We start from the raw sequence: 23,798 nt of genomic DNA, 5'->3' as shown, positions 1-23,798 counted from the left end.
TTTTGTGTCTAGTAAACCCTTTTTTGTGTCGATCTGGACATATGTTTTGGATCATTGTTCTGCTGGAAGATCCATGCACACATTTTTAGTTTCTTGGTAGAGGCAGACAAATTTTGGTTTAAAATGACCTGGCATTTCATGGCATCCATGATGCTATGTCCCCTAATGAGGTTCCCAGGGCTTTTGGAGGAAAAACATCACAGATCCTCCCCCATACTTAATAGAGGGCATCAGGTTCTTTTCAGTGTAATCATCCTTTTTATGCCAAACCCACCTTGTGTTTGTTAAAAAAAACCCTCAATTTTCATTTGGACCCAGTCAAAGTCATGATAGCATTTAGCAAACTCCAGGCACTTACCTTTGTGGTTAGATGACAGGAAAGGCTTTATCCTGGCATGTCTTCCAAATAGTCTGTTGGCATGGAGGTGGCTTTTGAATGTAATTTTGGAGACTTGATTTGACACCAAGATATGGACACACACACACACACACACACACTATATATGTATATATATATATATATATATATAAAATGTTTCAATTGCATTTTAATTCTAAGAATTCCTAGGGATGCCAATAACTGAGACACATATGGTTTTGTTAAAAATAGTAAATAACAAAAAAAAAGAATCTCAAAGTATTTTTTTTAATAAAGGTTGGATTGTTCTCAATTTTTTGAGAAAAGATAATTCACAAAATGGTGAATTTATTTCAACCCTTTTTACTAATCTTTACCAGGGGTGCCAATAATTGTGGCAGGGACTGTATATAGTTCAGCATTAATGGTGCCTTCATAAATGTGCAAGTCACCCATGTCATTTGACTAATGCACCCCCACAATATCAGGGATGCTGGTTTTTGAACTGTGCACTGATAACACTGATAACTGATAACTCTTATTTAGCCTGGAGGACATGGTGTCCATGATTTCTGTGAATTTTTTTAGACCACAGAACACTTTTCCACTTTGCCTTTCAGTCCATCTTAACCGAGCTCAGCCCCATAGAAGGTGGCAGCATTTCTGGATCCTGTTTATATATGGTTTCTTCTTTGCATGGTATTGAATTGTATCAATTAAGGTTAAATGAATATAAGATTAAACAATGTTATTTCAGGTTCAAAAATGATAAATCGTGGATTTAAATGAATTGGCTCTGTGCTCTGTGTATATTTAACCACTCACCCTATTCTGACCTAAATTCTAAAAGTTATAAAAACTAAATATAAACTGCAATGGACTGGCAACCTGTCCAGTTTTAAATGGGTGGCTGAGGTGGCCAGCACCCTCTGTAAAATCTGATTTGCCACCCCAGATGTCACCCCAAAATTTCATTGTCATTGGCTTCCATCTCGATGTTTTTCTATTGACAGAACAACTCTACACCACCCCACTTGCACATTTACTCCCACCCCTGGTCGCACATTATCATTGTGAGCATGTGTTTGTTGGCGATCAGCGAAACAACTCTTCAACAGTTAACACTGCCACCCTACCAAATTTCCCTGCCTTCCCTCATGCCAACCATAGTAAAATTCTTTGGAACCACAACCGGTGCTGTAATACTGAAAAAAAGAAGAAGAATGACAAACACAAACACACCAACTACTGCTTCAGTCTCCTTCCTTTAACACAAATGTGAAATAGCACTTCTTACCTTCATACAAAAGAAATGCACACATAGAAATTCTCTAATCATGATCATGATTTCTTTCACGTTTGAAGGCTGATTTTGCTCCTGGGTGGTTAACTGTGGTTTTAAACTATCACTTATGGTCCGATCATGACAAACACTCGGCAAACAGTGGAACATTTCACTAATCTGTCTTGGGACAGTGGGAGAAAGTTTTTGAGCTGTTTTTATCAGCTTGAAATGCAGAGCTGAAATTTTTGTAATAGTCATAATTTAAGAAAGAAAACAGATTATTTTTAGCGGTCTGGTGACGAGCACTTGGCTACCCCGTTACAAATGCTAAACAAGTGGCCAACAACAGTGCTAAACTCTTTAGTTTCTCAACAACGTCAACTCGGTTCGGTAGGTCACTGCTGTCACTCCTACCACATCCATGTCAGAGCATATCACAGTATTCAGACACCAGCTAGCGACGACTGTATTTCTCTATGCTATCGCAGTAGTTTAAGGGGTGAACCGCAGTATATCTGACGCTCGCTGTGTAAAAGCATTATCTGCAGTGTGAATCTCAGAGTCCTCCTTTTAGGTACGTTTAAACTGAAAGCAGTGATTTTGTGTCTTGTTTGATCTACCGTATTATCAATTCACCGTGTTTTGCCGGAGCGCTGCTTCAAGTTAGCCAGCAGCTAAAAACAGCTAGCCTGGAAAGATAGCGCTCTCCCGCTCTCCAATGCCTCACAGCTTCCTCAGTTTACTTTCGAACATGAACCCACTTCTTTCTTTCACTTTCGTTGCTCGAGAATGCACTAATACTAAAATATGACGGTTTGGCGCTGTAACACGGCGCTGCAGACGTGATTTAACACCGCTAAAGCTGTTAGGATGTTAGTAAAGAGGTGAGTTCGCCGTAGGACAGTACAGTTACACCACTGACCTCCTCACTCACACTCGGTCACAGGAGAACAGATCGCCGATAACATCCCCTCAGACAGGGACTGTATAACTCCGCGTTTCAGCCGTTGCTAAAGTATATTTGGCAACCCTTTTTTTACTCGTGGCCCCCTCCCTCTCTAATCAAGTCGAAAAATTCGGAAGTGCGCCCTCTACTGGCGACAGCAGAGTAGTGTCGCTTTCCTTGCAGTAGAAAGCGCCACCAGGGCTTTCGCTAAAACGTGGAAGTGTGAGAATGGTGTATTGTATCGAAAATCTATCAAACCTGTCTTATCGCTCTATCGAGGAAAAGTTATATCGCGATACTTATCGTTATCGTTTTATCGCCCAGCCCTAGGTGCATGGTCAGTGATTAAAATGAAAGGCCTACCAGTCAAATAGTACCTCAGTTCTTTGATGGCCCATTTGATGGCCAAAGCTTCTTGTTCCAGGGCGGCATAATGCTAATCAGCAGGGGTAAGTTTACAGCTGATGTTCCTCACTGTCGAAATCCTATCCTCACTGTCGAAATCCTATCTCCCAAACCTTTCTCTGACACATCAGTCTGTACAACAAACTGTTTGTCAAAGTCAGGGTTCCTAAGGACTGGTTCTGTGGTCAGGTGGTAATTTAGCATTTAAGAGGAGAGAGGGTAGAGAAGATGAGCACGAACTGCCAGCAGCAGCTGGCGAACCTTAAGAAAACACATTCCTCAGTCTTAGTGGGTGGGGGACAGTTAATTATGGCAGCAACCTTTTTCTCTTTGGGCCATAAAAGCCCCCTCCCAATGAGGTAGCATTTTGTGGCATTGGCTGTGAGTCTAGCCTTGCAGAGGCATCTGTAGTTGTACAACATGCTCTGCCCACATGGAATTACATCACTAGATCACTTCGGATTGCAAAGGCTGTTTTTTCACATGCCTCTAGGGAGAGGATGACCTGCCAGTATCCCTTGGCGAGGTCTAAGGTAGACACAAAACAAGCCTTATTTAAACACTTAAGGGAAAAGGGTATGAAGAGTCGAACTGCGAGACTTCACTGAGTTTTTGGAAGTTGTTGCAGAACCTCCACAAACCATCAGGCTTAGGTACCATGACGATGAGGCTGGACTACAGGCTGTCAGATAGTTCAGTGATACTGGTGACCAGAATGCGATGAATCTCCTCCGCTATGGTGGTTTGGTAGGACACGGGCACTCTGTAGGGCCGCTGCTGTACCACCATTCCGAGAGGGATTTTTATTTGATGCTGCACACCACAGGTGTGGCCAGGGGCATCTGAGAGCACTCCCCGCAACTGTTCTGCTAGCACAGCCCTTTCCTGGCACTGTGAGGAGGAAAGTTCCTTTCCATAGTGCAGACATGAGTTCACAGCAACATAAAAAAAAATACATTTTTAAATAATAAAAATAGGAAAAAGAATGTTCACAAAAATACATAAACTCACATGCAAAGGTTTAATTAAACAAAAGCTTACAGAAATAAATCAGCAGGCAAAAAACTGAGAGAGAGAGAGAGTGAGAGAGAGAGAGAGAGAGAGAGAGAAAATGAGAGAACACTTACAGGTGTCTCTCCATCTCCACCTGCCTAACACAGACTTGGTCAGAGTAGGTATACTTTTATGCAAATTATATGTAAATTAGACCATCTATATATCTACATACTGAATTGTGTACACATTGATTCATCATTGCAAATCAAAACTATTATAATGCAGACTTGGATTAGTTTAGAAACATAACTGAACAGTGTCATCATGCGCATCTTAATGATGTCGGCAAGAATCGCTCTCTGTGAATCCCCAAATGGTCACCTTCTACCCAATTCTACAAACAGCAGATATCCAGTACAAACTCCTGTACTAGAGGCAACTGCCATGTCTGGTAGGATAGACTGGAGATTGCCCTTCAAGGAACAGCCACTCTCCAAGCATTACAAACAACATCAACAGTCCTTAAAGTCTCTGAAAACGGTAATAAAAAGTTCATTGATGAGTTGTAGTCTGGCCTGTACAGGACTTTATGCCACATAGAACAGGCATGCATAGGCCATAATGAGGTCAGCAGTACCTCACTCAAATAGCTTGATGTCTTGTAGTCCTTCATAGTGCTGTGTTTTCAATGCTGTTCAGTTCAGCCCGGCACAGCAAAAACTGTTGCAGTCTCCAGAGTCATATCTCTTTTGTAGCAGTCCCAACATGTATACTGCTAAAAGTTGAAAGCTAAGACAAAGTGGCACTTCAACTGCCACAAACATTAATCAGTTAATGCATGAAAATCAAATGAGCAAAATAGGGACTCAAGGAGCCAAGCACAAAAATGTTTGTCAAAATATCCATCATTTCATCAGAAACACTATACTATATAGGATGCACTGAATTACAAAGTAAATAACTTCATTTTAATTCAATGTGGCGCTTCTCGGATGTTTTTCCTCAAACATTACAAATGAAACTATTTATGGTTAAGGTTTGACTTGGTCAACACATAATTGGAAGTTATATTTCATTTTATGCTCGTGTTTTAAGAAACAGCTGGTTTTCCTCTATGAACAGTTTGATTTCTAGGCTGGAAGCACCGTTTACTGGAGACTTTTACTCCCAGAATGTTAGAATGTTAAGGTTACATACATTACTCCCCATTTCCACCACTGATCTTAGTGCACTTGTGTGTCTTCACTGTCTTTGAATGCCTGAAACTCTTCCCACACTCTGAACAGTAATATGGCTTCTCTCCTGTGTGAATGCGCCGGTGTTCTTGGAGATTACACTGTTGATTAAAACTCTTCCCACACTCTGGGCAGTGATATGGCTTCTCTCCTGTGTGAATGCGCTGGTGTTGTTGGAGATATCCTTGTACAGTAAAACTCTTCCCACACACTGAGCAGTAATACGGCTTCTCTCCTGTGTGAATACGCTGGTGATGTTGGAGAGTACTCTGACGATTAAAACTCTTCCCACACTCTGAGCACTGATACGGCTTCTCTCCTGTGTGAATGCGCTGGTGTTGATGGAGAGAACTTGGACGATTAAAACTATTCCCACATTCTGAGCAATAATACGGCTTCTCTCCTGTGTGAATGCGGTGGTGTTTTTGCAGAGAGCTTTGTGCAGTAAAACTCTTCCCACACTCGGAGCAGTGATACGGCTTCTCTCCTGTGTGAATGCGCTGGTGTTCCTGGAGATAACTCTGCCGATAAAAACTCTTACCACATTCCGAACAGTGATACGGCTTCTCTCCTGTGTGAATGCGCTGGTGTCTTTTGAGAGTACTCTGTAGAGTAAAACTTTTTCCACACTCCAAGCAGTAGTGAGTTCTCTCTTTGCTGCATTTCTGTTTTTGTCTGCGAGATATGTTCATGTGACGCGTACCTGATGATGTTTGCTGAGTACTGGAACGTATTCTGGATGCCATATTCTTTCAGCAGCTTAATATTCCTCTTGGGGAAATGTCCCAACATGTTTATGAAAGCACATTTAAGCTGGGTAGGAAAGCGCAGATGACTTGAAACAGGACATCATTTATTTCTAGAAGGAAAGAAAATCTAAACTCATTATGCAATGCAACAAAAGTAGTCCCAAATCATGAATGCTCCATTTACATCAACTTGCAAAAAGTGTAAAAAAGAATAAACTTCCATTTGATGTGGTCAATCACCTTGTTACTGTAAATAGACATATACACCACTGAAATCGTGTTGTAATGCCAATATTGGAAACTCTGGGGCCAAGCTGGATTTGTACAAGGCAAAAATGACTGGGAGTATTTGAAACCACCACTATTACATCCTATGGTAAACAAAATGATTCCAAACCTGATATATTTATCCTATGTACATTTTTCACTGAATGTTACTGGATCCTATGCTTTACAAGGTCGTTAAAGAGCCAAAATGTGAATGTGCCGTATGCATGGTATGGTCTCTGAGCTTATTTGACTTGTTACACCTTAATCCGAGTCAAATATAGACAATTACAGAGCATATTAAATGATGAGATCTTTCAAACATCTTAGGATGCTTATAAACATGCTTATCTTGCTTATAAACTTTTACTGTCTGAAATGGCATTAAGAAATAAAAGTTAAGGACAACTGTTGATGTCAAAGAAAGATTTGGAAGGCTAAGAAATATCTGTGAAAAAACTGCTTGTAGGCTGACCAGCTATGCAAAGCAAAACCCTTTAGCTCACTGTCAAAGACCTGCAGTAAGATTTGGCTGGCACAGGAACAGTGATACACTGGCCTACTGTTTAGTGTTGTTGCACAAACAATATCTACATGGAAAGATTATCAGAGAGTAACCTCAACATCTGAGATATGAAAAGAGGTCGTACATGAATCAGAGACATTTATGATTCAAGTGTTAGAATTCTAAGTTTCTACCTGACATTTTTGTCAAATGTATGACATATGTACATTTAATCATTTAGAGTGCCAATGAAGTGTTTTTTTTAAGCAAGCAATTGTACTGTCTGTATTATTAAAAAGTAATAAGTTCATTCATGATAATCCCAATAGTTGGGGTTGTGGGATAACCACTTAGACACAGGACATGCCTTCTCATTCAATATTTTCCTTTATTTTTATTATTTTCCACATTGTAGATTAATGTTGAAGATATAAGAATTATGAAGGAATACATATCGAATTATGTAGTAAACAAAAAAGTGTTAAATAAACCAGAATGTTTTATTTATATAAACCGCATTTCCAAAAAAGTTGGGACGTTGTGCAGAATGTAAATAAAAATAGGAAGCTATGATATGCAAATCTTGTAAACTGTATTTTTAAAGGAAAATACTACAAAGACAACATATCAAATGTTGAAACCGAGAAATTTCATTGTTTTTTGAAAAATATGTCCATTTTGAATTTGATGTCAACAACATGTTCCAAAAAAGTTGGAACGGGGGCAACAAAACACTTGGAAAGATGTGTAATGCTTAAAAAAAAAGAAAAAAAAATGGTGGTTGATTGGCAACACATCAGTAATATGATTGGGTATAAAAAAAAACATCCCAGAGAGGCTGAGTCTTTCAGAAGTCAAGATGGGGAGGGGTCACCACTCTGTGAAAGACTGCATGATCAAATAGTGCAACAATTCAAGAATAACGTTTCTCATTTAAATTGGACTGAGGGGAAGTGGAAAAGTGCCCTGTGGTCCAAAGAATCAACATTTGAAATTCTTTTTGGAAATCATGGACACTGTGTCCCCTGGGCTAAAGACCACTCAGCTTGTTATCAGTGCACAGTTCAAAAGCCAGTATTCATGATGGTATGGGGTGCATTAGTGCACATGACATGGGTGACTGGCACAACTGTGAAGGCACCATTAATCCTGAATGATATAGACATGTTTTGGCAACATATGCTGCCATCCAGATGACGTCTTTTTTAGGGAAGGTCTCACTTGTTTCAGCAATTCCAGATTTATTAAAACAGCATTGCTCCTTATTAAAAGAGTCTGGGTGCTGAACTGGCCTGCCTGTAGTCCAGACCTGTCACCCACTGATAACATTTGGCGCATTATGAAATGAAAAATAAGACAAATGAGCCCCCAAACTGTTGAGCAGCTGAAATCCTATATCAAACAAAAATGAGAAAACATCTCACTTTCAAAACTACATCAGTTGGTCTCCTCAGTTTCAAAACACTTACAGACTGAAGAAGAGGTGATGAAACACAGTGGTAAACATGCCCCCGTCCCAACTTTTTTGGAATGTGTTGTTGGCATCAAATTCAAAATGGGTCTTTTTACTATTTTCAAAGAAATATAGAATTTAAATGATTTGTATATGATTGCATTTTGTTTTCATTTACATTTTGTACAGCGTCCCAACTTTTTTGGAAATGGGTTTGTATTAACAATTACTCACTTGCGTGTAAGTCATCCAAACCCTGGCCCCTCTCTGGTGCCATGGCAACGGCCCTATACATTAAATAAATTCATCTTTTTTTCTCAACAAGATCAACAATTGTGTATTTAAATCACTGAGACACTATTTACTGTTTTGACCACAAAAGGTCTACAAGAAGAAGTAGTTCATCATGAATATTACTACCCACCCTATCACAGCATTTTCACACTCTTGCTGTCTGGAGAGAGAGTTAAAGATTAAGGACCACCAGTTTTCAGGAAATTTATACAGCTAGACCAGAGGACTTCAGTCCCAGTCCTGTAGACCACACACTATACACATATTTTATCTAGCACATATCATTAACAAAAATATGCCTCATCTTTAGTGTTTGACAATGACAATGAGTGTGTTTATATTAATACCAATAAGTAACGTTAGGCCAAGATGACTTGAAACCAAAACAGCATTTTAATTCACTAGATAAGAGCTTTATTAACATAAAAGTATTAATTAACTAGAGTAAAACAGACAAATACATAACCAAATATTCCTGCACAATAGCTCTTGGGTTTGAATGAAGCTGCTTCTGTGTTGTTTAATCTATTTTAAACCCATCCAATCTTATTTTCAGAACTCAAATGGGTCTCGAGCTGTTTGTCTCAGAGTGAATGAAGAACAGTGAGTGTTAAAGTGTCGGACAGCTTCCTACCTTCAACAGTTCAGCTCTTGTTTCTGCTCTTCCATCAACACTGTATGGGCGCGGAGGCGTGGACTGCTGACCACAACACAATCTTCTGCTTCTCCGCTTTAGTGCAGTTGGAGAAAGTTATAGTTACAGAATTAGCGCCACCACCTGGCGTGAAGCGGCTTTACACTGGAAGAACCACGCGGTCACGGAAACAGGCGGATCTGTCGTTATTTTAAATCCCACCCGTATTTAGTCAAGCCCCGCCTCCAGCGCTCTGATTGGGTAACAGCAGAGCGAAGAACTCAGAACATTCATGGTTCAACATGGTGACATATAAATATAATTTAAAGTTTTCATTTTAATCTGTGAAATTCCCCTTTAAAAGCCTACACATCCATCTCTTTCTGTATGTGTGCTATTATGTAACCATATTTGTGATCTGCTTGTATACAAGCGTGTTGTGGGTTTTTTGCTGAAAACAAGTTATTGATTACACACTGTGGTGAGTAATCTTCATAACCGTATTGGAGTGAGCTGAACTGTTGAAGGTAGGAAACTGTCCGACACTTTAACACTCATTGTTCTTCATTCACTCTGAGACATATTGTGTATGTGTATATATTTAGAGTCAGTATGTATACAAGTATAGATAGATAGAGAACACAGAAGCAACTTTTTAACCAGAGCTGTTTCCCACTGGATCAATCAGCACTCAGTAGCGGTAATGCTAGCGTCGTACTGTCCAAAACCCGTTTACTGTGAAAAAGGAAAGATACAGGTAAGTTTTCTATGATTTTTAGTGAAATACATTCTGCTTTCCAAAAAGAAGTTCCCACACAAATGTTAGAGACATGTTTCATGTTTGTTTTTAGTCGTTTCTCTCCACTCTCACCCACACATTGTGTTTTTTAATTGGGGACTCACCCTCTGTGTTTTGCAGTCATGTGTCTGATATAATAGCAGAAATAGAAGGCAGTCAGGCTTCTCCTCGACTGGCTCTGTCCTGACATCTGCCACTGAGGTCAAACTTTAGAGTGATTAGAGTGAGCAAGCAAAACTAACTGACCAGCTAGTTAAACTTAAAACTGAGGATGACAGTATGCTCACATAGGCTTTGTCTGAAAAAGCTTTTTACGATGAGATGAGGCAGTGCAACTTTGAAAAATATCATTTGCTGATTGGCTTATTGCATGAAAGTTGTTCTGCACATTTAAGTATTTGTTTTCTAATCTGTATCACGATGCTGCATAAAACCGTCATATATGCAAAGCGCTGGAGGCGGGGCTTGACTGAATGCAGGTGGGATTAAACATAACGACCTGTCCACGTGGTTCCAACGTGAAGCCGCTTCAAGCCGGGTGGTGGCGCTGATTCAGTAACTATGACTTTCTTCAACTGCACTAACGCGGAGAAGCAGAAGCTTGTGTTGTGGTCAGCAGTCCAAAGAGCGCTCATACAGTGTTGATGGAGGAGCAGAAAGAAGAGCTGAACTGTTGAAGGTAGGAAGCTGTCCGACACTTTAACACTCACTGTTCTTCATTCACTCTGAGACAAACAGCTGGAGACACATTTGAGTTCTGAATAGATTTGATGGGTTTAAAATAGATTAAACAACACAGAAGCAGCTTCATTCAAACAGAGCTGAGTAATGTGAGCTGTTGGGCCAGAATATTTGGTAAATTACTGTTTCCTGGTCATAGAGCAGTTTGTTTTTGACTCATTTATGATTTGTACTGTGGTGGCAGCCACTGGCTCCAGTTTGGGGAAAGGAGCTTCAGGGGTGCGGTTTGTAAAGCTGCACCGCCCCCTCCCCCCTCACTCCCCCTAAAAGGGTATCAGTTGTTTAATGTTGTTAATGTTGTTCTGTTATTGTGTGGTGTGTGTGTATTTTGTGTTGGGCTGTGGGTTAGTGTGGGTCACTATGGCTAGTGTTGACTTTTCCTGCTCTTCACGTCTGTCTTTATAAGACTTTTCTGCTGGTGTTAATAAAGAGGACTTTTTCGTAGCAGAAATCATGGTCTCTCCTTTCATTCTAGTAGTAATGATCTTATCTAGTGGCTTAACATAATGTTTTTTTGCTTTCCGGCCAACATTGGGGGAAAAAGCATTGTGATTCTTGGCTGATCTCATGGGCTTCTGTTCTTTTGTGTGCTTATGTTATCAAGTCAACTCCTTTTTTTTTTTCCAAACAAAGTGTAAAGATGAGTCCTTCATGTGCATGACTGTCTGCTCCGCTGTCAGTTTGTAAACATAAAGCAGATCCTCTTGATCATTCACTCATTAAAATAATGTGCAAAAACAGGTCATGATATATCCAACATGTAGCTGTAATAAATATAGAAATAGTGACTAATTAGATGATATTATCCAAAGTAAGTATAACCATTTGTACACATTTGGTGAGAAGATCAGAGTTTGCACTACAATAAGAAGTACTTCCAGAGAGCTATGAATGTCTGAGTGGGGGTTGCTGGTCAATGGCTGGTAGATCAAGAGCTGGTAGGAGTGTCTATGGGGGTGTTTAGAGGGTGGTGTAGTGTGTGAGAGCTGTTCAGGAGCTTGTTGGGTAAGTTGAGATGTTCCCAATCCCAGTCCAGGAGACCACATGCTCTGCATATTTTGTGTTTTCCCTACTCTAACACTCCCAATCCAGCATTTAGTCAGTGTGGGCAAGCTACTGTGAAGGATAGTATATCCTGTTTGTTTAGCTTGACAGTGGGAAAATGTGCTGAACAAAACAGGTAAACCCCTTAAATGGTAACAGTTTTGAAGAATTTATAGAGACTATTGAATGCTGCTGTTTTAGAAGTTAAACTTATTTGGGTTGGAGTGGGGGCCTCTTCTATAGGAAAGAAGTTTGACCCTAAGAGGTTTGAAGGATCACATGCTTTATTATGCTCTGAAATTGTCTGTGCATATCTTGGAATAAAGCCTAATGTGTCAAATAAGCCACAAGATCTTGCTAACATGCATGTAGTAAAATTTTATATTATACAGAGTAACATTCAATGGAAAAATGTACAGGACATGATGGTGGCGATTTTTGAATAATCCCAGTCTTTTTTGCCACAGAGAAATCCAGCTTAGCCCCAGTGTTTCCAGTATCAGCATGACGACACAACTTCAGTGGTCTATATGTCTGATTAGAGAATTTGGGTTATTGGCTTATTCTATCTTTACACTTTCTGTCAGTTGATGTAAGTAGGACATTCGTGTTTTGGATCAGACTACTTTTGTTGCATTGCAAATTAAGTTAAGAATGTCTATTTTCTTTTTACAGAGAAGAGTGATGTCCTGTTTCAAGTCTTCTCCTGCACTTCCCTACCAGCTCAGTCCAGAAGTCAGTCCGCTACTTAACACATGTCATCTGGTACCCTCCTTATGAATACATCTCACAGACAAACACAGAAAGAAAGCGAGGAGGAAAATCACTACTGCTTGGAGTGTGGAAAAGGTTTTACTCTACAGAGTACTCTACATCAGCACCAGCACATTCACACAGGAGAGAAGCCTCATTACAGCTCAGAGTGGGGGATGAGTTTTAATCAGGGTTATCTCCTACAACACCAGCACATTCACACAGGAGAGAAACTGTACCACTGCTCAGAGTGTGGAAAGAGTTTTAATCACCGGAGTTCTCTCTATCGACACAAGCGGATTCACACAGGAGAGAAACCGTATCGCTGCTCAGAGTGTGGGAAGAGTTTTAATCGACAGAGCTCTCTCAAACAACATCAGCGCATTCACACAGGAGAGAAGCCGTATCACTGCTCAGATTGTGGGAAGAGTTTTAATCAGCAGAATACTCTCCAAGAACACCAGCGCATTCATAGAGGAGAGAGACCATTTCACTGCTCAGAGTGTGAGAAGAGTTTTATTAAACAGAGTCATCTCCTACAACACCAGCGCATTCACACAGGAGAGAAGCCGTATTACTGCTCAGAGTGCGGGAAGAGTTTTAATCAGCTGAGTTCTCTCCATCAACACCAGCGCATTCACACAGGAGACAAACCATATTACTGTTCAGAGTGTGGAAAGAGTTTTACTTTACAGAGTAATTTCCAGCAACACCAGCTCATTCACACAGGAGTTAAATCATATCACTGCTCAGAGTGTGGAAAGAGTTTTAATCAGCAGAGTTCTCTCCTTCGACACCAGCGCATTCACACAGGAGAGAAACCGTATCACTGTACAGATTGTGGGAAAAGATTTAATCGACAGAGCTCTCTCCAACAACACCAGCGCATTCACACAGGAGAGAAGCCGTATCACTGCTCAGAGTGTGGGAAGAGTTTTAATCAACAGAGTGCTCTCCAAGGACATCAGCGCATTCACACAGGAGAGAAGCCGTATCACTGCTCAGAGTGTGGGAAGAGTTTTAGTCGTCAGAGTATTCTCCAACTACACCAGCGCATTCACACAGGACAGAAGCCGTATCACTGCTCAGAGTGTGGGAAGAGTTTTACTTTAAAGAGTTCTCTCCAACGACACCAGCAGATTCACACAGGAGAGAAGCCGTATTACTGTTCAGAGTGTGGGAAGAGTTTCAGGCATTCCAGTACTATGACGACACACAAGTGCACTACAAGCAGTGGTGGAAATGGGCAGTAATGAGTGTAACCTCATTATTCCATTCCTCATTCCAAGTCCACCTTCTGTTGTTTTATGCTGTTTCCAATACATGAGCATAAAATGTAATGAATTTCATTAATAATACTAAAAATATGGTGAAAACAATGTGAAACTCTACATTCAGTAATAATAAGTTATTTTCTAATTCACTGTAGTGTTTCTTTTGCAATAATGGAAGTTTTGACAAACATTTGACAGTGTGATTGGCCCATTGAGTTCCTTTTTTGCTCATTTGTGTCCTGCACGATAACTAATGTTAATGCTGCTATAAAGTAGATACCACCCTGAACACTGCTACAGTGAAGTTTTTGCTGTGCTGGGCAGAAGTGAACATCTTTGTAAAGGAGACATAGGAGTATCACTGCAAGTGATCAAGCTATATGAGTGATGTACTGGTGACCTCTCCTCAGTATGGCCTATGCATGCCTGTTCTACGCAGCATAAAGTCACATACAGACCAGACTACAGCTATAAACATTGAACTATGAACTTTCCATTACTATTTTCAGAGACTTTAAGGACTGTTGTTCTTTGTGATGCTTGGAGAGTGGTTGCTCCTTGAGAAGGATGCTGTGATGTGAAATTTTTTTTCATCCATCTTGATTCTATCCTACCAGACATGGTGGCTGCAGATGGTACAGGAGTTTGAACTGGGTATTTCTACTATCATCCACTCCTGTGTAAAAGAATGGGCCAAGCCCATAATGGCATTTTTCTTTGATTTCTTTAAATGTTGAGGTTAAATCTGGATTTTGACCAGGCCATCAGTAAAAACCATTATATTTTGGGCTTGAACTATTTCTTTTGCCCAGGAGAATGTAACTGGGTGAAGGGTGACCATTTGGAGACCTTCAAGGCCTTGGGCCTGACTAACAGTGACTTTTGCTGATTTCATTAGGATGCAGATTTGAGACAGTCTTTGTTTACTGAACCGAACCGATATGATGCTGTGTACAGTTTTGTTTCTGCATTTGAGTAGTTTTGATTTGCAATGATCAACATGTATGTAATGCTATATGTAGTTTACATATAAAGTGCATTAGGGATGCACCGATTATGGGAATTCTGGGCCACTATCCGATAATTTACATGTAGGTATTGGCCAATACCGATATCAGATATTTCACATTTACATATGTTTACATCTTGGGTATGCAAAACTGCTTTTGTAAAAGGCCATCACAAACTGGATGCATCAGATCACACAGCTTAATATTATTATTTACCCCCTGTTAAGCGAATATCTCCACATGGTCTGCTAGCTGTCTGTACTGTGTGTGAGCTACAGAAAAAATTGTTGTTCGTACACAGCCCTGGCTGTGTAAATGGGAAACGAACAAAAGATTTATAACATACAATACATATTTCAGCCAGTCAGCAACATGGGACATGCATTTGTACAGGACAGGGGGAAGGGGAGGTGCTATGTGCTGGATTCCATGCATTGTTTAGAAGGAGGCATGGCAAAGAAACAGCCAAAGAGGAGAAGATCTGAAGAACGAAAATTGAGAAACAAGTTCCGAGATCAGGCAAGGGGGAGAGCCGTATTAACATCAGTGAGGCTTTTCAGTGGTGCAGAGACCTCTGAAAGTTGACAAGGCTGAAGTTGGCTTCCTGTTCGAATTTTCCCGTGTCACCTTGAATGGAGCAACAGCAACATTTAGGTGCATCGGATTTTCCTGTTCCACATTAAGTGGTGCAGCAGTTCTGGAGTCTGTTGTATGACGCTAACAGAAAGAAACTCACTTCAGCTTTGTCAAGAGTTGAAGGGCATGCAAAAAATGAGGAAATTGTTTTTGTTTAAACGGTGGATAACAATAATAATAATACTGACAATGATAACAATAATGAATTTATTTATATAGCATTTTTCATGCATAAAAAAGCAGCTCAAAGAGATTCACAGTGAAAGTAAATAAAACATCAAAATCATATGTACAAAATAGTAAGTGGCAAAGTAAAAACAATACAATGAAAAATTCTTGTTTAATAAAACTGGTAGTAAATATTAAATAAATAGAAATGTTGAATAATTTAACATTATGAAAAAAAAAATAAAAAATACATACATAAATTTGATCATTTTCAGCTGCTTTTTAAAGCTAGCAACAAATGATTCCTGATGAGTAATCATTGGTAAAGAATTCCAGATTTTTGGTGCATAAAACGCAGCTTCATGAGTCGTTTTGTGCTTCATCCTGGGAAAATTTAATAAAGCAGCACTTGATCTTAAAGCATGATTTGGAACATATTTTGTCGGGCATTCAGGGATGTATGTAGTTGCTAATCCATTAAGAAATTTATAAACCAGTAAATTAATTTTTACATCAATTCTAAATGGGACAGGCAGCCAGTGTGATGATACTAAAACAGATGTTCTCTCTTTTTTGTGTCAGTTAGTACTCTAGCTACAGAGTTCTGAACAAGGTATAGTCAGTTGTGGTTTTGGGTAACCCAGCAAATAATGCATTACCGTCATTAAAAAACAAAAGCATGGATCAGCTTCTCAGCATCTTGCAGTTTGAGAAAAGGTCTAACTGGTATTATATTTCTTAAATGAAAGAATGCTATTTTAGTAACATTACCAGTCAGCTGTGAGGTTAGTTAAGGTGAAGTCTAAAATTACACCAAGATTTCTGATTTAATCTTTTGATTGTGGAGACAAACTTCCTCACAAATTTAAAACTTTTGTTATTAACAGTTATGATCATTTCTTTTTCTTCATTTAATTCCCAAAATTATTGTTCATTCAGTTAGTGATAAAGCACAACAAAAATATTTAATTATGTATCATCGGCATTGCTGTGATAACTGACCACATGCTTTTTAACCCTCTGGGGTCAATAAAGAGGCCGGTGTAGCAAATTAGATGTTTCTGTGTTTCTGTTAATATATTTGTGATAATACAGCGCAGAAATATGCTTTAAACAGCTCCTGAATCTATAGAATCTGCCCTTTTCATTACATTACAAGATCATAGGTGACACATCTAGAGTTATGAGCCAACGAAGATAAATTGAGACACGCCCTCAGCCTTTCATTGTGTAATTGGTGGATTTGCGTTTCCGTCATCTGCCTCACACCTTAATTGGTGGATTCATGTGTCTGTCTATATTTTGCGAGAAACTGACAAATGGACACTCATGAAATTACTAAGGACTTACCTATCATGTTGGAAACACTGTTTTTGTTTTGTCGCTCTTCGGACACAGACGCAAGTGGTGTGTAAAAATTTTGCAGCTGCTGAAGTTGCTGCAGCTGTTTTGGAAAGCAGCGATGAGGATAACATTTATCTCTTATTTTATTCATGCGTTCCACTACTATTGTGAACCTAAGACTTTGGTAAACCCATTTCAAGCACCAAAACAGTTCCTCCACGAATAAAGCTATGTTTTCAGAAGAGAAATTAAGAATTTCTAAAACCAGATTTCATTTTTTTTAGCTTTTTGGCTGAAAAATATATGAATATATGCAAAAATCAAAAAAATGCCTTCAGACCCCAGAGGGTTGATGATATGACCTAATAGAAGCATGTACAAAGAAGAAAGAAGTGGGCCTAATACAGAACCCTGTGGAGCACCACACAGTATGCCATATTTATTAGAGCAATGCTCAGCTAGACTAACAAGGTACTTTCTACTTTTAAGATATGAATGAAACCACTTTAAGACAGTTCCAGACAGGCATGCACAATTTTCGAGGCTGTTCATGATAATATCATAGTATTAAATGCTGCACTTAAATCTAAAAGCACAAGGACAGAATCCCTATTTTTATTACCTGTTGTGCAAATACAATTTTTTTTAATAGTTAAAAATGATATATTTGAAATCTAAAATTATATAAACCCCTGAATCCAGATTTTGTTTCTTAAGTAGAGGCTTGATGACAGCAACCTTGAGAGCATCCAGAAAAATGCCTGTTTTTAAGGAAAAGTTTATGTCTAAAACACTAAAAATAAGGTAAATAAAATGTATTTAAAAATTAAGTTGGAATTGGATCTAAAATACAGGAGGAAGAACTTGATTAAGAAATTATCGTAGAGCTCTAAGTCAGATGTCTTTGTATAATCTAGCATCGTGGATTGTGGTTGAAAAAATATCAGGACTTCAGATCTTGAGTACCTCAGGTTTAATCAAATACCAGTGATTTTAACATTTAAAAAAATGCAAAAGATTCACATTTTGATGTAGATGCTTTGCTTAATCATTTACTGGATTGGGATTTAAAATACAGTCAGTTCTCAAAAATGTAACTGTCCAGCAGAAACAGCAACCTTCTCATCCCTTTTCATGCCTTTCAACTTTCATGATGAAGCTGAAGTCTTCTTTATCGCCAGCTACTTGTTCAAATTTTCCCATTCCACCTTAAATAGTGCAGCAGTTCATTCTCTGCTCAGGACACCATCACTCCATTATATATTTACACAGATAATAGTTGTTGGCTGATAATATTAATGTTTAAAATGTTGTATATAGAACCTTTTAAATATGTCAACCCTTTCACGCACTGCTATGTTTTTAGGAAAAAGCGGTCTATTGTTTAAAACATCTAAAGCATTCAAGGTTGATGGCTTTAAAATACTGTTTCTTTCCAACATCCAGATTCTTAACTCTTATTTGTATTGATTCATGTTTTAAAATACACTCAGTAGTGATCTGAAACTGCAACATTTACAATTTCTTCTATGTTTAAACACAAACTGCAGGAAATAACTAGATCTACTGCATGTCCTCAGTTACAGGTGAGGTTTGTAACATGCTGGTTAAATATTAGTGTTTTTAAAATCTGTACATAATCCATGGCTTTTCTGTCTAAGGCATTATCAATATGGAAATTAAAATCACATAGATAATAGTGCAGAGAACAAAGAAGGTGGGTGTGTATTTTGGCAAGCGGTAAACAGTCAGCAGCAGTACTGGCTAAATATTCTAAAGATGGGAAGATACCAAAGGATATGTTTTGGCAGTTAAAAGCAGGCCATATCATCAGGAGATCGATCCCTGGTGATGCTAAAGCCATCTGTAGCTGGGAGTCTAAGAGAGCACACACCAGCAAAACGGGAGGCTGAGTTATCCATTCACAGAGTTGGGTCTGCCGGTCTAACAATGCCTTAATTTGCCACTTCAGAGACTGGAGATCTTTCTCTGCAGCTGGAGCTCCCAATTCTCCTTAGTCAGCAATCATGTATTTTTTATAAAGCAAATTAAAAACAATAAAATAGATAATTAAACTGAGAATGCATAAAATATTAAATAAAACTAATGGAGAAAAGCAAAGAGGAGACAGAACATGGCACTGAAACAAGGAGCTAGAAATGTATGTATACAAGCAAATATAAGGACATGCAGGTAACTTTACAGGAGAAGAGAAAAAAACCTTTCTAAATTTTAATGTGAATGAACTATTTCCTTTGGTCCATTAACCATGAAACATTCACACATTGCTAAGAGCAGTTGCCATTTTCATATGATGTAAAAACAATAAAACCAGGTATTTGATATGACAGTGATGTCATATTACTCACACATACAACTATAATTCACTGACATGTCACTGTTTTAACATCGAGTCTCAGATGTTAAATCTTCTCTTCTCTCACAGAACAGACCCGTAATGCTGCCAAGAAGAAGAAGAACTCCACACCTTTAAAAATACTTCAAAAATAAAGAGCAGATAAAAGGAATGAGAAGGTGCACTAATCAATGTTATATCAACATTATGTACAGTATTCTTATTTTGCCATTTACTTCTTCCGTTTCCTGTGGAGTTGCCTCTGGAAGTACCATCGCAGACCACCATCTATCCAGTGAACAGTGACCCTTGTCATTTTCTCTTGTTCCTTCTATCTTCCACTTATCTATACTCCATGTCTACCTCTTCACTCCTTACTACTATCCACCTTCAGACATTATTTGGCACATTTGAGTACATTTTAGCATGGATTATTTGAAAGATTAAGATGAAAATAAGTTTCATATTAATTGAATATCAATCAATAATTCAATGTTAATTAGTAAATTAATTAAGTAAAATATGAAAAAAGACTATCAAAAGATTAACTTACCCAGAGAAAACCCTTTGAAAACATTAATCACATCTTCCACAAACTGTTGTTTGTGTTTGTGGGAATCTTCAGGGAATCTTTGTGTCTTTGAGGAGAAGGATTCAGAGGGAGGATCCAGAAACATATCCCTCTGGTCCCGATTCTCACAAGGACTCTATCTCCCAGAACCCCTTGGGAGATCACGTGACTGATGAACTTCCTTGTTCAACCAATCACCGCCCTAGTTCTCCTGAGTACTGAGTCCCTTCACCTGTGTTCTATGTCATATGACTAGTTTAGTTTAGTATATAAGCCCAGATTGTGAGGTATTGCTTCTCTTGTAGAGCTACTGATTGGTTCCTCTGTGTCTTTGTGATTGCCTGGATTTCTGGTTTTTGCCTCTTGTTCTTGACCTCTGGTTGCCTTTTTGTACCTTTTTGCTGTTTTGGATTTGACCCACGCCTGTTTACTGACCACGATTCTTGTCAAACCCTTTGATATTAAAGCCTCATCTTTTGTTTTTACCGCAAGAGTCTGGCCCTTTCTGTCATGTTACAAAACATTTGAGCAGCATCATGGAGAAATAGATGTAGATCCCCTGACTCAGTCCTTCTTTTTCTTTTCCTTAACATGCCTTCCTTAGCATGATTTCATTACTTTTGCTCTGCATCTGTTGCAGTCTGAAGTGTCAGTGTGCATGTTCTGGGACTGCTGAGTCCTGTCCACCCCCATTTTTAATCATTACTTTAACCCAGTATTTGCTTTAGAAAGAATACTGAATAACTCCTGTATCGGAATAAGTGTTACTTAAAAATAATATGAACGAATTGCACCCCTAAACCTAATAACTGGTTGTTATACTACCCTTGGCAGTAACAACTGCAATAAAACATTTGCGATAGCTTGCGATGAGTGATTAATCACTGTAGAGGAATTTTATCCCACTCTTCCTTGCAAAATTGTTTTAATTTGGCTACATTAGAGCATTTTCGAGCATTAACTGCCCATTTAAGGTCTTGCCACAGCATCTCAATGGGATTCAAATCAAGACTTTGACTTGGCCAACCCAAAACCTCAATTCTGTTGCTTTCTTGCTTGTGTGCTTTGCATCATTGTCCTGCTACATAACCCAATTGTGCTTGAGCTTTACATCACAAACTGACAGGTGGACATTCTCCTTCAGGATTTCCTGATAGAGAGCAGAATCATTGTTTCATCAATTAGGACAAGTCGTCCAGGTCCTGCAGAAGCAAAGCAGCCCCTGACCATCACACTACTACCACCATGCCTGATTGTTGGTATGATGTTCCTATGGTGGAATGACTCATCAGTCCACAGAAAGTCTTGGGGGTCATTTGGATGTTTTTTGGCTAGACAAGCCTTTGTGTTTTTTCGGTCAGCAGGGGTTTGCGCCTTGCAACTCTCAGTTGATGCCATTCTGCCCAGTGTCTTTCTTATTGTGGAATTGTGTACATTGACCTTAACTGAGGCAAGTAAGCCCTGCAGTTCTTCAGAAAATAGAGATTTTTTTGTGATCTCCTGGATGAGTCGTCGATGTGCTCTTGATAAAATTTCGGTAGGCCAGGCACTCTTGGAAAGATACACCACTGTTCCAAGTTTTCTCGATTTGTGGATAATGTCTCTCGCTGTGGTTTGCTGGAGTCCCAGAGCCTTAGCAGTGGCTTTGTAACTCTTTCCAAACTGGTAGATTTCAATGAATTTGTTTCACATCTGTATTAGGATCTCTATAGAACATGACATTGTGTGCTGCTTTTGAGACCTCCTAGCCTGCTTCACATTGCCAGACAGGTTCTATTTAAGTAATTTTTAGATTCAACAGTTCTGGCAGTAATCATGCCTGGGTGTGGCTAGTGAAACCCAATAATAAATTGAATTTGGTTAACTGGTTGATTTAGTAGCTTTTTAACTTTTTTACTTTCACCTTTTTTAATAAATGAAATTATCATTTAAAACAGTATTTTGTATTTACTTAAGTTATCTTTGTCTAATATTAAAAGTGGTTTGATGATCTAAAACACTGTGTGACTAAATGCAAAAATAGATGGAATTGGGAAGGGAGCAAACACCTTCACACAGCACAATGTGACAGTGTATACACACACACACACTTTATTTTTCTATTTTGAAACAATAGGCTATGAAAAGGTACAAATATGTCCCTTTCCCATGGAAAATGTGAATGTAGTGTACCTTAAAACTCTTTTTATTATGTGGTATTATATGGTCAGTCTGGAGTTCACAAAGCACTCAGAAGGGTCAGAAGAGAAATACTTTCTTCTCTAATACAGCCTTTTATGATAAAATAGTAAAATACCGAACAATTAGAGCTTGAGTTTGCCCTGTGCTGAAAGCTGTTTGTGTCACCCGTATTGAGTGCAGCCTTTAATTAAGTTAAATAAAGAATAATGTCTGAATTTTCTGACATACCCCCAACGTCATTCGATGTAACACTGGGGGTTCAAATACCACAGTTTGGGAACCACTGCACTAACAGATGCAGATATCTATCATAAACAGGAAATAACTAGGGTTCAGCTGCACCAACCAAGATTAAATAAATACATGATAAATCTTAATCAAAGTGAATCCAGCTTTTAAAATGGTTAATTCAGGATTTAGAAGAATTGGCTCTGTGCTGAGTGAATATTTAACCCCTGATCAATAGTTTTGACATTAATGTCTTAAAATCTCAATTCTATTTAATTCCTAAAAGTTTATTATATGCATTAGATATAAACTGTTGGCAGAATTTGAAGTGAATTTTAAGTAAATATAGAAGAACACAAAAGTTCTTTCATAGGAAGTGCTGTAGTATTAACCAATTAAGCAGCTAACTTAATCTATTATTATCATCATTATCATCAAACTTATTTTTATAAAAATCGCTAATTAAGGTTGATCATGCAAGTGAAAAATTGAAGTCAAGCTTAAACAAAGGCCTGGTAGTTGATTGTAGTGTTTTTTTTATGAAGCGAACAATAAACTCATTTTAAACCGATAAATGTTACTGTCTTGTTTTTCATTTGCACACAACTAAAAATGTACAGTGTTCCTGAAAATGTTCCAGATATTCCTAAACTAGAAGTTATTAAATGATAATTATATTATAATCTGTTTATACTATTTATTGTCAGAGTTCAGTATCTGTTTCAGTATCTGTTTCAGAAGATTTGATCTCTTCTTTGCAAATGAAAGGATTTCTGGATGTTAATTTTATTACATCAATCTGGATGCCCTACCGTTTTCTCACTCATTTTGCAATCATCTGTCATTGTGGACTCAACTAATTTCTTCATTTTCACAGTATTTCCACCTAAATGAACTCCAGCTCTTTTTAAGTGACCCACATCCACAACTCAGCCATTGTGGAGGAAGAAGATAAACTCTTATTGCACATGCAGTTCATCACTCACTGCAGTTTCTTCTTTTTGCATGCTGTAATACTAACACAGAGAAGAGTGACAAACACACCAACTACAGCTTCAGTCTTTCTTTTCATACAAATGAAACAAAACTTCTAAGTTTTCCTTAAGACAAACATAACATGATGAAATGCTAGAGCACATTCACTATATATAGCCAAAACCCCTCTCCTGCATAACTCCTCTGAACCACAGTGCTTATGTATGCAACTGAACACATGTTCATATTGTCCTGTTATATACTGTAAATAAGTTTATTTCCTCAGACTCTGCACAAATTACATATTCACAGTGTTCACATATATCTATTTAGCTCTTGTATATCTAATTACTTACACATGTTTATTCTTTTATTGTATTTTATTTGTTTTTGACTATTTTGCTGTTTTTTTTTTAATATTTCCTGTTGTTGGTGTACTTCTCTGGTCTGTTTAATATGTTACATGTGTGCCCTCACTATGACAGATCCCTAGTATGTATAACGTAGTGAAATAAAGTGATTCTGAACTAGTAAACATTATGGGGGACAGACATAAAAGAATCTGCATCTATTAGGTTGTATAACATGGCA

The 23,798-nt window shown here is 38.5% G+C and overlaps 2 protein-coding genes across 3 annotated transcripts in view; one reads left to right on the top strand and one right to left on the bottom strand.

The window, feature by feature from the left end:
• Positions 1–23,798, top strand: part of LOC118827063 (zinc finger protein 850-like) — a 47,873-nt gene that overhangs the window by 9,851 nt on the left and 14,224 nt on the right. Inside the window, exon 3 of the mRNA XM_036598277.1 lies at positions 12,575–13,713. Coding sequence (XP_036454170.1) covers positions 12,575–13,713 — 1,139 coding nt within the window. The remainder of the gene's footprint in view (positions 1–12,574; positions 13,714–23,798) is intronic.
• Positions 4,016–9,223, bottom strand: LOC118827374 (zinc finger protein 239-like). Of its 2 annotated transcripts, none has more exons than XM_036598713.1 (2): positions 8,434–8,643; positions 4,016–6,084 (listed from the first exon to the last, which is right to left on the bottom strand). In XM_036598713.1, exon 2 carries the CDS (start codon positions 5,969–5,971, stop codon positions 5,189–5,191), a length of 783 nt encoding a protein of 260 aa, XP_036454606.1. In that variant the 5' UTR covers positions 5,972–6,084; positions 8,434–8,643; the 3' UTR covers positions 4,016–5,188. The 2 variants fall into 2 exon arrangements, with proteins under 2 accessions (XP_036454606.1, XP_036454605.1); XM_036598712.1 differs by lacking the exon at positions 8,434–8,643 and adding an exon at positions 9,128–9,223 and having other exon boundaries at positions 4,068–6,084.

Source organism: Colossoma macropomum, unplaced genomic scaffold (genome assembly GCF_904425465.1).
Source record: "Colossoma macropomum unplaced genomic scaffold, Colossoma_macropomum, whole genome shotgun sequence".
NCBI classification, from domain to species: Eukaryota; Metazoa; Chordata; class Actinopteri; order Characiformes; family Serrasalmidae; genus Colossoma; species Colossoma macropomum.
The sequence above is the reverse complement of the archived record's forward strand: the minus strand, read 5'-3'. Positions and strand labels throughout refer to the sequence as shown.

Excerpts from the sequence above, each read along its gene's own strand:
- LOC118827374 (XM_036598712.1), bottom strand. The coding sequence starts at position 5,971 with ATGGCATCCAGAATACGTTCCAGTACTCAGCAAACATCATCAGGTACG.